This window comes from Ursus arctos, unplaced genomic scaffold (assembly GCF_023065955.2).
Source record: "Ursus arctos isolate Adak ecotype North America unplaced genomic scaffold, UrsArc2.0 scaffold_30, whole genome shotgun sequence".
Taxonomy (NCBI): Eukaryota; Metazoa; Chordata; class Mammalia; order Carnivora; family Ursidae; genus Ursus; species Ursus arctos.
Window position 1 is genome coordinate 12903119 of NW_026622986.1, and position 14139 is coordinate 12917257.

The window sequence follows — 14139 nt, forward strand, 5'->3', positions numbered from 1 at the left end:
GAGTCTGTAATAAAGGACAGCAACTGAGGCAGAGGGGACTTTGATAACCAGGTGGCCGCTGCTTGCATTGGTGAGGTCCAGCTCAAGCATAAGGACAGCAGTGAGAGCAAGAGGCCTGTAGGCTTATAAACGTGCTACGTGCACCCAGCACGCCAGGGTGATGTCATCACCGGAGGAATCAACCACACTTTCATTCGCTGCGGCCAATTTGGGGAAAAAAAACAAACAAACAACCCAGTGCTGTGTTCTTCTGTAGTGCCCCGTTCCTATGGAGAAAGCTGTGTGCAAAACCAGCCTGGGTAAGCCGCAGGTCTAAGACATCATTGTGGCAGGCTGCTCTCTGCACGTCCGCAGATCCCGAAACTTCTGCAGTGCGTCTTCAGTGGCAAAAAAATAAATAGTAGCATGAACCCGCGTCATGTGTGATGCGGCTTTGTGGGCATCCGTGCCATCCAGAGCTAAATGTGAAATACCAGGAGCTGCTGCTCTTGGATGTCAGTTCTTCTCTCTTAATGTTAGAACTGCCCCTGAATTCTGGCTGGTGATCAGGCTTGAAACCACCATTCTCAACCAAGAGAAACAGACGCTGCTCTGAGCCCGGAGTCCGTGTTTGGGTTTTGGAAGGTGAATAGCCAGTGACCAAGGATAGTGACCTGCTAAGCAAGTTTGAGCTCACAGGCATCCCCCCTGCACTCTGCTGTTCCTTAGATGGAAGGCACCTTTGGTGTTCATGCCAGTCCATCCTCGACATGCCCGTAAGGAATACAGGAAAGGGGAACGAGATTTCAGAGGCCAAAGACAGAGGCCAGGAAATAGAAACATGAGGCCAAAGGAGAACTAGAGAGTGAGAGATGGTCAGGAACGTCTTTGGTCCCACTCCGCCGCTGTGGAAGGGGAGACACTTCAATGTAGTATCAATAATGAGGACAGAGGAGATCTTCGGTGCAGTAAAAGCAGGTATTTCAAGAATCAGATCACTGACAAGGAAACATTTGAGCCCCCAGCAAGAGGCTAGTGAAGGTAAGAAATCGTGAGGCTGAAGAATGGCCCCACCCAAGGCATTCACATCCCCATCCTTGGAGCCTGTGTTACGGTATACAGCAGAAAAGGGTCTTTGCAGAAATGATGTCAGTTAAGGATCTTACATGGGGACATGACCCTGGATGATCCGGTGAGCCTTAAATGCAGCCCCATGTCTGCCTGTAAGAGCGGGGTAGAGGGAGGTTGACGCACGCAGGAGAGCAGGCAGCGTGAAGCTGTGAAGGTGGAGCAGAGAGGTGGTGAAGATGCCAGTCTTAAAGGTCAGAGCCCTGTGGCCGCAGGCCAAAGCCCTGCGGCCAGCTGCCACCGGCTGGAAGGGGCAGAGGGGTGCCCCTGTGAGTGGAGCACAGCTTTGCCGACACCTTGAGTTGAGCTCAGTGGAACTCTTTGGACTTTCTTTTTTTTTTTTTTTTTTTAAGATTTTTTATTATTATTATTTATTTATTTGACAGAGACAGCCAGTGAGAGAGGGAACACAAGCAGGGGGAGTGGGAGAGGAAGAAGCAGGCTCCCAGCGGAGGAGCCTGACGTGGGGCTCAATCCCAGAACGCCGGGATCATGCCCTGAGCCGAAGGCAGACGCTTAACGACTGCGCCACCCAGGCACCCCTCTTTGGACTTTCTGCCTCCAGAACTGTCTGAGAGAGTTTCTGTGGTTTAACCCACCAAGTTTGTGGTAATCGGTCACAGCAGCTACGGGAAACTAGCACAGACCCCGGCATTAGGTCGTATCACGTCAGCGTGGGGAGGGGCCCCGGGGCTTCTCTCTCCCTCCAGGGGTGCCTCTTCTGCACGAGCAGACGGGAGGGTCAAGCAGAACACACTCCATGGTCTCAGTAGGTGAAGGACCCCAACTTGTAGCAAGTCCATTCAGTGATGGAGAAAGGTAATCTGATTTGTGTCTAGATGGATGGAGCATTCGGCATACTGAAAACTTGAATGTGTGGACTTTTATCAGGTAACAACTAGGAGATGTGGTTTATGTCCTGAAGCATTTGATGGAGAAAGAGAAGGACTTGACTTGCCTTTTAAGTAGAGAGTTTGTTCAGTACCAAACGGATAAAGTATTCGGTCATAGGCTTTAAAACTCAAAAGGATGCAGAGTGTAAGAGGAAAGAGAGGTCAGCCTCCCGTGATTGTGCAGGTGAGCAGGTGAGCCATTGTGCTCCTGGGCCGCGGAGGACTTGGGGAGTCAATAGCATACCACCTTTGAACGGACCCCTCTAGATTCTGGCTCATGTTTAGAACAGGACAGCGCCGTCTTGTCCCATTTGTCCATGAGTTAGAGGCGGTGCAGCTGCGGACCGGCGAAGGCGGCGTCGGTACCCAAACCCGCGTTTCCCAGACTTTGTGCCGCAGCACCGCCTGGCCTGCTTCATATTCATGCAGATTCCTGGGCCCCAGCCGCAGATTCTGACATGGTGGACGAGGGATGTATGTCTAAGAAACACTAAGCTTGTCAAAGTCCTAACAAGCCAAGGGAAACGCTTAGGTTTAGAATTGTTAGGAGAGACGAAAAACATTTTGAAATAGAAATAGAGCCCTTCGTATACCACTTGAGAGTTCTGTTCTTTACACAACCTCTGTAGATTTAGGAATAGAAACTTCTGAGTCTCTGCTGTTAGAGTAAAGCCACATTTACTATTTAAATTTGCTTCCCTCGTTTGTTCCGAACCCAGCTAATCCATTGACAAGGTTTGAATTTCTGTTTAGAGACCCTTTTCCCACACTGGGGGCTTTACGTGTAACTTACAACTTTGCGTTATACAGGGACCCCTGGGTGGCTCCGTTGGTTAAGCATCTGACTCTTGATTTCGACTCAGGTCTTGCTTGATCTCAGCGTCGTGGGGTCGAGTCCCAGGTCTTCGGGCTCCCCACCCAGCAGGGAGTCAGGTTCTCTCCTTCTTCCTCCCCCTCTGCTCCCCCTGCTCGCGTTCTTCCTCTAAAAATAAATAAGTCTTAAAAAAAAAAAAGAGAGACTTCACAATGTGTGTTAGTATGAATAAGGAAAATAACACTTTACCTAAATCGCTTGTAAGCTGGGTAAAGAGTGGGGGGGTGCGTCATTATACTGTTACACCTAATTGTTGTCTGTGCTTGAAATACACCATTGTAAAAATTTTGTTGTCAGTCTAACAAAGGGGAAGAAACAAACGTCCTGGGGCCGCTGAATCATCACATCCTCGTGCGTGTGTGACTACAGGGGACATAGCCAACGTTCAAGCCAAGGGCCTCTGTTTCTCGTGCCGTCTTGCCAGTCTGGCTTTTCTTACACGTCTCCAGAAGCCGGGAAAGTGTGTCAGCTCTCCCCCAGTAGGATGTGGAAACAGTGCCCAGCTTTCCAAAGGCATGACTCAGTTTGGCACTTTGGAGATGTCATCTTAAAGACAGCGTGAGAGTGTTCTGTAATACGTAAATTTTGGTTCCAGGCATGATGCTGTGCTGTGGAAAAGCAGTGGCAGTTTTTCCTGACAGAAGCCGACACGCATTAAAGCTTAGTTGTGTAGGAAGGACATCAGACACAATTAGAACGCATCTAAAATACGATGTTTATCGCCCACGGGGGCTGTGTCACAACGCCAGATAACCTTCTCAGCAAGAAGCCTGATCGCACCACTCAGTAGCTTAGCCATGTCAGGTGGCCTTTCTGTATACATCTGGTCTCTGAAATATCAAAATATTTTAAGAAATCTTTGTTCTAATATCCTCAAATCATAAAAACTCCGGTGTCTCAGTGAGCGCGGCCATTTTCTGGCAGGAACCCCCGTCCATTGACCTAGTTTGTGATGATGGAGGTGGCCCCCCCTCCCCCCGTGAAAGCATGAGAACGGTTAGGGGCCCTCACAGTCGCTTTAAGGTAAGTTCTGCTACGAAGCCCTAGGCAGTGTAAATGAGACCCAAATGCCGTTGAGAAAATACCCTGAGAGATAGCCTTTATAGGAAACACCTGTAAATGTCTACATTTTCCTGTACATTTGAACTCAAGTAAGGTAGGGTCCAACACATTCACCTGAAAAATATTTGAAGTCCAGGCTTCCTACTGTGGGGTCAGCGAGTGTCTCACCAAGGGCTTCAGAACCAGCTCATAGAAACCATGGGAACGTTCATCTTCTCATTTCCCACCACGGCGTTAGAATTCGTCCCTACCCGCTGCTGCTTAACCCCCCCACCCCCCCCACCCCCCGCCTCTGAAGAACGTGGTGTGATCTGGAAGGATTTAGAGCTGTCACGATTGTGACAGGTTAATAAGTAATGGGCAGCACTTTACAAGTGATTTCTGGGCTAAAAGCAGTTGGAAGGTTCTGAGGTTTTGTTCTGAAATCTTAGCTGAGAGTTGGCAGCAAAACACCGCATTTTAAGATTATATTTAAAGCAAGATCAGAAGACATTCTCCAGGCTGATTTCATGTCTAGTTAAATATCCGCAGCTTTTATGTACTTGCACTTCCTTTTTTCATTGCTTTCTGCTAGATGTGAGGACTTAGAATGGGCACTATCTTTTGCAGATGTTCAGACTATTTCAACATCCCTCTGACTTTGCTCCCCTCTAAGAGACAGCGTGAGTGTGTCTGAAAAGTAAGCCATTGGAATAAGTGAAACATTTGGTCAGCATGTGTTTGTTTAAGTCGGGCGTGTGTTTTTGGGTCAGAAAATTCCATTGGTTATTTCCCCAATTTGATTTTCTCCAAATTCAGTTTTTAAAATGCCCATAGATGATGATGGTGATAATGATGATGATTAAAAAGGAACTGGGGCACATTTCCTTTTAAAAGCCGTAAACCTCACAGCCATGTATCTTCTTGAGAGTGCTTATCCTGTATATTGTATTATAGCTGGAAAGAGAAGTTTCAGTTTCTTTTTTTTTTTTTTTTAAGATTTTATTTATTTATTTGTCAGAGCGAGCAAACATAGGCAGAGGGAGAAGCAGACTCCCCACTGAGCAGGGAGCCCGATGCGGGGCTCGATCCCAGGACCCTGGGATCATGACCTGAGCCGAAGGCAGATGCTTAACCAACTGAGCCATCCAGGCGCCCCGAGAAGTTTCAGTTTCTAATGCAAAGGTTAAACGTGGATTGGAAGACAGTTTTGACCAAAATTCTGTCTTGGTTCTTAAGGTCTTCTTCCTAAACATTTCATTTAACACAATGTTAAAAGCTTTAAACACAGGGACTATTGGTTCTTCAGTACACTTTTCCATAATGCTCCTTGACCTGTCTCCCCCATGTACCCCTGAAATCTCCTAACCTAATCGTAACTCGGACCAACTGCCCAAGATGCCCAGGACCACGATTACAGGGTATAAGGGTGATTCTTCAGCCTGACGGCCAGACTTCTGAGCCATTTAAGCTTTTTTGTTGTTGTTGTCGATCATACAAATTCTCCTTCTGAATGTGTTGTCCATAAAACAGAGTCTTGGCTGGGTATCTCATGCGTTTTTAAAATGTTCTCCAAATGATAGAAGTGGCTTGGTAGAGAAGCTAAAGTGTTTATACAGTTTCTCTTAGAGAAATAAAATTCTTTATCCTAGATCGGATGTCCCGTTTTCACAAGATGATTGCTGAGAAGGTTATAGGCGGCGTCTCTGTTAAAAAGCATTGCTTTCTGTTAACTAGAGATGTGCAAGCGAGCCAGCGCTCCATAGCCTTAATTGCAGAAATGATCCACACTGCTAGTCTGGTACACGACGATGTCATTGACGACGCAAGTTCTCGGCGAGGAAAACACACGGTTAATAAGATCTGGGGTGAAAAGAAGGTACGGTGTTTTTGTTTCCTTTTCATCTTCTTACCCATTCACACGCTCTTTGGATTGCATTTACTTTTTAGATTTGTCTCATTAAAAAGTAAAATATGCTTCCTCAAATGCAGCCTTCCAACTTTCAAAATAGTATTCACGTCTTGTGTGTGTACATGCGTGTCGTAATAGAGAAAACCACAGGAAAATAAGCTTCGTATTTCTGGCTATTCACAGTTTTATGCAGAATTCCTTTTGGTTATAGGGAAAGGGATTTTCGTTGTTATCCAAAAAGCATATCTCCTGAGGAACCATACATTTGACTTTTGGGCTCAGATTACGCAGGTCCAGTTTAATTCTTTAACCGTTTATTGACGGCCCTGTGCAAGAGTATCACGGCAAGTAAATAAGGAAAGTTAAAATACTTATGTGTGTGTATCTATATATCTTAAATATAGATATGTGAAAAGATATATATACATACACGCATCTACTGTGAAAATTATACATGTTTAAATAGAGGCTCTATAATTGAATTTGGTTCATACATGTATATTTTAAAGCCGATTTCCACAGTATTTTATTAGCATCTCTTGAAGGGGGAATGTAGAATGGGGACTTTTGCCTGAAGATCTTTAAGTCACGGGTTGAAGGTGGGAGTGGCGCTGAACGAATGAACGGGAAGGCGTCCAGGCCTTCTGCTCGGAGGCGGCGTCCCCGCAGCACACGCCTCACGAACAAAACACGAGTGTGAACAAGGTTTCCCTCTGCTCACCTTCCTCACATGTCTATGGTACCGGGTTCCCTCCTGTTTTCTAACCGCCCTTATGAAAAAGAAGGAATGTGTAAGAACTGTCATCTTCACATGCTGGTTTTACTTTCGCGTACGTGACTTTGCTGTGTACCGAGTCCTACGATCTCATTGACAAATCTTTTGTTTCGCATGTGAAATTAAAAGGTTTTGTGTCCTATTGACAGAATTCCATACCTCAGAACGTTGTTTCAAAAAAACGTGTGAGGGGGTGCAGTTTCATTTTGGAGAGGTCACGGGTACCTCTAGGACACGTGCCTACAGGCGGCTGTCCGTTTTCAGGGCCCGTCCTGAAGCTTTATTTCGGAGAACAAATTCGGGTCTTCTCCTTGCCTAGTTAGTCCCGACCAACCGTCGTTGTACACACACACACACACACACACACACACACACACCCCTCCCCCCACCCCCCACCCCCGAGATCCCCTCTGCTGTTGGCGGCTTCTTTCAGCCTGAGGCTGGTCTGCCAGCCTCCTCCCCTTCTCTGCCTCTCATGGAAGGTACCTGTGCTTCCGATAAAAATCCATTCACACAGCGCCTCCTCCAGGAGCCCGGGTTCCAGCCTTTCCTTCAGCCCCTCACCCAGCGCTCCCCAGCGCCCAGTCTGGCGGCTTCACCTTCATACGCTGGAACCTTTTGGCCTCTAGGATCCCTGGGGCCAGGAGAGGAAAGACATAAAAGCCTAGAGATCCAGAGCCCTAATGATGGAGGGGTGGATGAGGGATATATATGTGTCCATATATATCATCCTGGGTACAATGACTCTATACATGTATATTTCTGTTTATGTCGAGATAATTTGTACAATATGTTATATAAAATGATTAATAGGTAAACATACCGAACACTAATTTTAGATACTAGAGAAAAGACAAAAAAATTGAAATGTGATGTTGAAAATTTCTATGAAATCTAGCATTTACAATTTGTAACTACACTATAATAAAACTCAGGCATATCTTTAAATATGAAAATAAGTATATTTGATTACAGTGTATAATTCAGTTATGTATAATTTATAACAAGCTGTAAGTACAGTATGGGCACCTACTCCCAATCTAAAGAAGATTGGAAAAATATTGATTAGTGCTCACTACAAAAAATTTTTTCTAGGAACAGGGGGCAGTGTGTATAGCAAAGAGCATTGAACTTGGAGCCAGGATGCCTTGGTTTGCTTTTCACTGAAAAAAGCACACGTTGTGCCAGGTGCTGGGGTGTGCCCGGCGCCAGCTGAGATAATCCGCAGCCCGGGCCCCCAAGGAGTTGGGTAAATAGGGCATCATCGGTGTTTGAAGACAGTGTGAAGACCCCAGTATGCGAGGGGCGCCGCGTGCACGTGCACGCGCACACAGAGGAGAAGCATCTACAGACTGAGGGATCCCGGTGGACTTCCTGGAAGTGTCACCCAAGCTAACTGTGCGGCTGAGTCTGCCCAGTGAAGAAGGGGAAGGATTTTCTGAATAGAAGAGACAGTCAGTGCACAGGCACAACAGCGTGGTGTGAGGGAAGCGCGAGGGTTCCAGCACGTCTGACCCGAGGGCCGCTGCACTCTGGTGCGGCCGCGGCGCGAAGCTGGAGAGCGAGATAGCGCCCGTCCCCCCGGCATTCACTTGCTGTGCTCTGAACTGGAGAGAAGGACTGGGTAATCTCTGGGAACCGATCCAGTTCCAGCAATGTCCCGAATCTGTAACTGATTATTAGGCAGAGGCCCGCCAAGGAGGAGGGAAGGGAAGACTTCCCGCGGAGATGACCCCTCCTTCTCGTCCTGCACGTCCTCTCTGACAGCCAGCTCCATTGTGGGCTCCACTGCTCTGATGCTTTTCTCCACTGCTCTGATGCTTTTCTTTTTTTTTCTTCTTTTCTAGGCTGTTCTTGCTGGTGATTTAATTCTTTCTGCGGCGTCTATAGCTCTGGCACGAATTGGAAATACAGCTGTGATATCTATTTTAACCCAAGTTATTGAAGATTTGGTGCGTGGTAGGTTAATTCTGACTTTTCTTTTTTATTCAGTCCCAGTCTAACTAGCCAGGCAATCAAGCCATATGGCAAGTGACCCTTTCTTTCTTTCTAGGTGAATTTCTACAGCTGGGGTCAAAAGAAAACGAGAACGAAAGATTTGCACACTACCTTGAGAAGACCTTCAAGAAGACGGCCAGTCTGATAGCCAACAGTTGTAAAGCAGTATGTACGTTCTGTCTTTGTTCAAGTTAAAAAAAAAAAAAGCCTCATAGCTCTTTCTTGGGAGCTACTTTTCCTGAGGGACATTTCTCTGGAGAACCTTAAAATAGTAACCAAAATCCCAATAGGTCATTGAGAAAAGGATGACATCCCCAAACAGCGGAGAGCTTCTGCTGTGGGTTTGTTTTTGCGGTCGTCTTTTGCTAGCGGACATTCACTTTTCATCTTTCCTCCCAAGAGCAGAATCAAAATTAGCCCTCTGCACCCGGTCTAATCTCCAAACTGTGTGACGTTTGGAACAACTTCTCATAAATAATTGCTTTCCCAATTGTCCCGTATACCATTTCTGCCATTTACCCTTAAAAACTAGCGAAGTGCTTTGTCCTTAAATATGCTGTTTGCCCAGGAGAAAATGCCTGTTAGATTGTCCTGGTGTTCTTTGGCCTTTGTTATGAGTAGTAGATCTTCTCGGTCTTTTTACATGACATATAAACAAGCCATTTTTCAGGGCACCCTGGTGTCTCAGTGGGTTAAGTGTCCCACTCTTGATCTCGGCTCAGGCCTTGATCTCAGGGTTGTGAGTTCAAGCCCTGTGAAAAAAGAAAAAAAACCCACGCCATTTTTCTTCGGGTATAAATCAGGTGTGAACCATCCCTTCTTCTCTGCCTCCCTGGCTTTCCCTCCGCTCTTCTTTTTTTAAGAAGTCCCTACTCCCCTGAGTCTGGAGGCTACAGCATGTGGTATTCAGTGCTGTCCCCTAAATGAGAGCAGGTTCTCCCCATGGCATTGCTCATATGACTGCGTCTCAGCCTACCCTACGTGACAGACGTGAGTGGTGGGCAGGCCCTGGCCCCTTGCGGTCAAAGCAGCGACAGAGGGAGCCCTCCAGGGCGCAGACGTGCATTGCTGCCCTCGTGCGCTCTTACTATTACTGCAGTTAGAGCTTTTCCTCAGGCCTCTCCAGTGAGAAAGGTCTCTTGCCAACAGTGGCTCAGTTCTGAAAAGTGTCAAGAAATGGATAACTGAGTCATAAAAGGATGAGGACATTTTCTTTCTAAAAAGACGTAATGACACCTCTAAGAAATGTGAATTACGTAGAACGTGCTGGCCACGATTTCAGCCATTTTTGTCTTTATCAAAAGGGTCGGTATTTTATTTCCAAGGAATTACAGGTGTGGTTTTTTAAATAGAGAGATGGATGAAAATATGGTAGCCAGTAGAATGCTGAATAAAAGAATGACTGGTTTTAAAAGGGAGTGCCATCAATCTGTTACATTAACCCTTCACTGACCATCGTATCCCTGATGGTCAAAATCTCCATGAAGACGGAGCGCCAATCTCATAAGGCGAGCTAGGGCCCTCGGTGAGGCTCACGGGTGATTTCACAGGCTGGACACGGCAGCAGGAAGCGCTGGTGGGTAGCGGGGCCGTTGGAACTGGACACGCTGAGAGTCGTCGTTCACACAAAGTAGACATCCCACAGGCACAGGGCCGCAGCACCCCGTGAGAACCAGAGGTGCTGATGCCCTCTGTGATCAAACCCTATGAAGGGCCAAGGAGATGGACCAGAGGCACCAAGGAAAGCCTGGACTGTGGTCCCTATCCTCTCTGTTTGGAAAGCCAGAGACATTCTGTCCTAGCCCACGTACTCATTTATAAACTGCACCCCGTTCTTCACAGATTAGCAAGGCTCCGGGAGACGTGTGTATTAACATGGCTCAGCCCTTTTTAAAAAATGAGATGCTTTATGCTATCCACTAGGAGGCATGCTGGCATCATCCCACAACGACCCACTTTTTCTGTGATTTATTCCTAAACCCCAGAACTGTTAGAATAATAAAGCAAAATCATAGTGTGAGCGTTCTAAATAAAAGATTCTATATTTAAGTGCCTATGGGTAGAAATATTCCAGAGGTGTTACATATTCAAAAGGGCTATTTTTATATACTCCTGGTATTCAAAATGCAAAGACATGTGGGGCTCCAAAAGTTCATGCAAAGCAAACTAGAAGGGCCAAAAAGAGGGAATACAGAAAATTTAAACGTTGGGATTATTATGGAATAACTAATAAGAGTCTAAGATGTTACGGGAATTTGAAGGAAATTGAGCAGCTTATAATTTATGCTAAGATACCACCCCCCTTCCTTAACCACTTGTATTTTCAGTAGAAATGGTATAAAAATCTAAGAGAGGGCTATCTTGGATTGTTTTAGGACAGTGATTGATATGAAAATAGTAGTAATGTTGTTAAATAAGTGTTATTTATTTGTATACATAGTCACGCAGAATACATTTGAGCTTACCAATGAAGGCTATGATTTGTTCCCCAGAAAATCTAATGGGAATGAGATCTGAGAGGTCCAGTGGCCCATTCCGTGTTAGTCAGACAGTGGCTGAGCTGGGATTTGAACCTAGAACTGGGTGTGGTAATCCTGTACTCGTTTTTCATTCTTTTTTTTTTCTTTCTTTCTTTCTTTCTGAATTTCTCCTCTCTCCAGTGCTGCATGGGGCCTGGCATCGATGGTCTGTCTTCCTGTTACTTTATTTTCAAAGCCATGGCGCGTCATTACAGGCTTTTGTTCTGTGGCTTGTATTTGCGAACAGACTTTTGGTACGATATTCTTACCTCATCTGCAGATAGACCTTATTCCTATTTTGCCAACTGTCATAATATTGTCATAAGAAGGGGAAAATTTTTCTGGTTCAGGATCCAATCCAGGTTCTCACGGTGCATTTAGCGGTCGTGAATCTTCAGTCTCTTCTGGAACAGTTCCCCAATCTGTCTGCGTTCTTACGTTACCGTGAACTGTTGAAGAGCACCGGCCAGTTATATTGTTGGACTCTCGAGCTGGAGTTGTCTGCGACTTCGCACACTAAGATACAGGTTATGCATTTGGGGCAGGAGTACAGCAGAAGGGAGGCCGCCTTCTCGGTTCGTCCTGTCCGGGGCACGTGACGTCGCTTTGTCCCGGTACTGGCGATGTTCACTTTGACCACTTGATTGTGGTGGTGACTGCCAGGTTTCTTCACTTGAAAGTTACTATTGTTCCCTATCTGGGAAGGTATTTTGAGATTATGTAAATCTGCTTCTTATCAAGCTCTCCGGTTTTCACATCTAGTTATGATTGTTTCGACTTATTCCCACGATGGTGGTGAAAGACAGTTGTGCGAATTCCATCATTCCTTCCACGCCCTGCTTCTCCAATAGAGTGGGTCTTCTGTTTTAAGGAAGATCTTATCTATAATGGCTCTTGCTTTCTTATTCTATGGATTATAACCCTTTATTGTTATTTATTTAAATGCTAAAGGATCCCATATTTGGCCAGTGGGCAAGGCCCTTTAATCTGGCTCCTGTGTCCTGTTAATCTGTCTACCCTCTTCCTTCTTTCCGCACTTTCTTAATTTCTAGCAGGAGGTGTTCCAGGTTCATCGTGTTCTTTCCAGTACTGGGATTCATAGTTTCTCTAAGGAGCCCTGTTCTTTCTGGTGGAGAATGGTGTTTAGAAACCAAGATCCTGCCCTAGGTATCATTGGGCCCTCCCAGTGGACAGTATATATATAAAAATGGGTATGCATCTATCTTGGGCTTTTTATATCTCATCTACGTGTATTTATTTTATGATTATGTAGTTCTTTATTTTTAAGATTTTATTAATTTGAGAGAGAGATAGCAGGAGCAGGGGGGAGGGGCAGAGGGAGAGGGAGCAGCAGATCCCCGCTGAGCAGGGAGCCCTGTGAGGCTCAATCCCAGGACCCTGGGATCACGACCTGAGCTGAAGACAGACGCTTAACCGACTGAACCACCCAGGCGCCCCTCATCTATGTGTATTTAAAACCATGAGGTAACGACAGGATTCATGATTTATTCTAGCATTCCTTCTTTCCATACAGTTGACCTTTGAACCACATGGGTTTGAACTGCACAGGTCCTTCTGTGCGGGTTGGTTGGTTTTTTTTTGTTTTGTTTTGTTTTTTTAAATAAATACAGCACTGTGAAAGTCCTTTCTCTTCCTTATGATTTTTCTAATAACATTTTCTTTTCTCTAGCTTTATTACAAGAATACAGGATATAATACATACAACATACAAAATATGTGTTAATCGAATGTGTTAATCAGTGAGACTTCTGGTCAACAGTAGGCTGTTAGTAGTTAAGTTTTGGGGGAGACAAAAGTTATAGGTAGATTTTCAACTGCACGGGAGGTGGGGAGTGGTGTCAGCACCCCTGACCCCCATGTTATTCAAGGGTCAACTGTATTTGTAACTCCTTTCCCTGAGAGTAAGAAGCTTGGCTCCCATTTTCCCCAATATATTTATTTGCTCAATCCCCTAGAATATACGATAGGGGCTTAAAAATCGGTAACTAGTAGTTCAGTATTCATTTACAGCTCCTTTTGTCTTTAGCCTGAGGATGATATAATCAAAAATCTGTGTTCGAAAGTTACTTTTCACCCCTTTTCAGTGTGGTTACGTTAGTATTTGACATATAGGTGAGGTTTTTTTACTCCATTTTAGGGGTTCCCTCCCAATCTTAGGGATTTTGTGTTTGGGGTTGGAGGCTGCTGTCGTTTTCTCGTTTTCGAGTGTATGAAACATTGACAAAGCACTGCGAGTCAGAACAGTACCGCAGGTGACTGCCCGCCAGCCCCCCACCTCGCTGCGCAGCCTCTCCTCCCCCCTGCGAGGAACCAGGCTCAGTTTCTGCTTTTTCCTTCCTGTGTTTCTCGGTACACAAATGAACGACACACAGGCTGGGATTTCCCCTTCTGTCTTACAAGGAAAAGCAGGATGCTGTGCCACTCTCCCTTGGCACCTTGCTTTCTGCAATTAACCAGGTATGAGGGAGACCATCCCATGCTGCTCTGTGGAACCCCTTCTCGTTTTGTAAACAGCCGCCTCCCATCCCATCGTGTGGAGGCGCCGTGCTTTTTCTCAGCCCCTCCTGCCTGCGGGCATTCGGGCTCCTAGCACCTCACAGTGACAGGTGAGGGCACAGTGCCACACCGGGCGTGTGCTTCTGAGTTGCTGGCAGTGCACCTGCAGGCTGGCTTTCGGGGTGACTGTGTCCGTGGTTTTGTTGCCCCAGCACCGATCTCCGCAGCCAGGTCGGGCCGTTACCGTGTTTCCACCGGCCGTGAATGCGGGTGTCGACGTCGCCGGCAGCCTCGCTCAGAGTGGGTCGCGAGGCTTCCCGCTCCCAGGAATGGCATCGTGGTGGAGTTTGAATTCGCATAGCTCCTTTCTAAAGGAACCCTGAACAACTTTTCAGGGGCTTAAGGGCCATTTTTCTATCTTGAATTTTTGTGACTTGTCTATCCGCGTCCTGTCCCCGCTTTCTAGCGGGTGTCTGGTCCCCCATCCCCGCAGTTCTAAACAG

General features: G+C 46.2%; 1 protein-coding gene across 7 annotated transcripts in view; it reads left to right on the forward strand.

The window, feature by feature from the left end:
* PDSS1 (decaprenyl diphosphate synthase subunit 1) overlaps positions 1 to 14139 on the forward strand; it is a 44235-nt gene that overhangs the window by 18094 nt on the left and 12002 nt on the right. For 5 of the 7 annotated variants that reach the window (XR_008956548.1, XR_008956549.1, XR_003313591.2 and 2 more), the window contains exons 5-7: positions 5653 to 5794; positions 8450 to 8561; positions 8656 to 8765. Coding sequence is in view for 4 of the 7 variants with exons in the window: in XM_026490286.3 (XP_026346071.1) it covers positions 5653 to 5794; positions 8450 to 8561; positions 8656 to 8765 (364 nt within the window). In the remaining 3 variants the exon portion in view is untranslated. Of the gene's footprint in view, positions 1 to 5567; positions 5795 to 8449; positions 8562 to 8655; positions 8770 to 14139 lie in introns of all 7 variants that reach the window. The other 2 variants (XM_057304723.1, XM_026490290.4) reach the window with 2 other exon arrangements.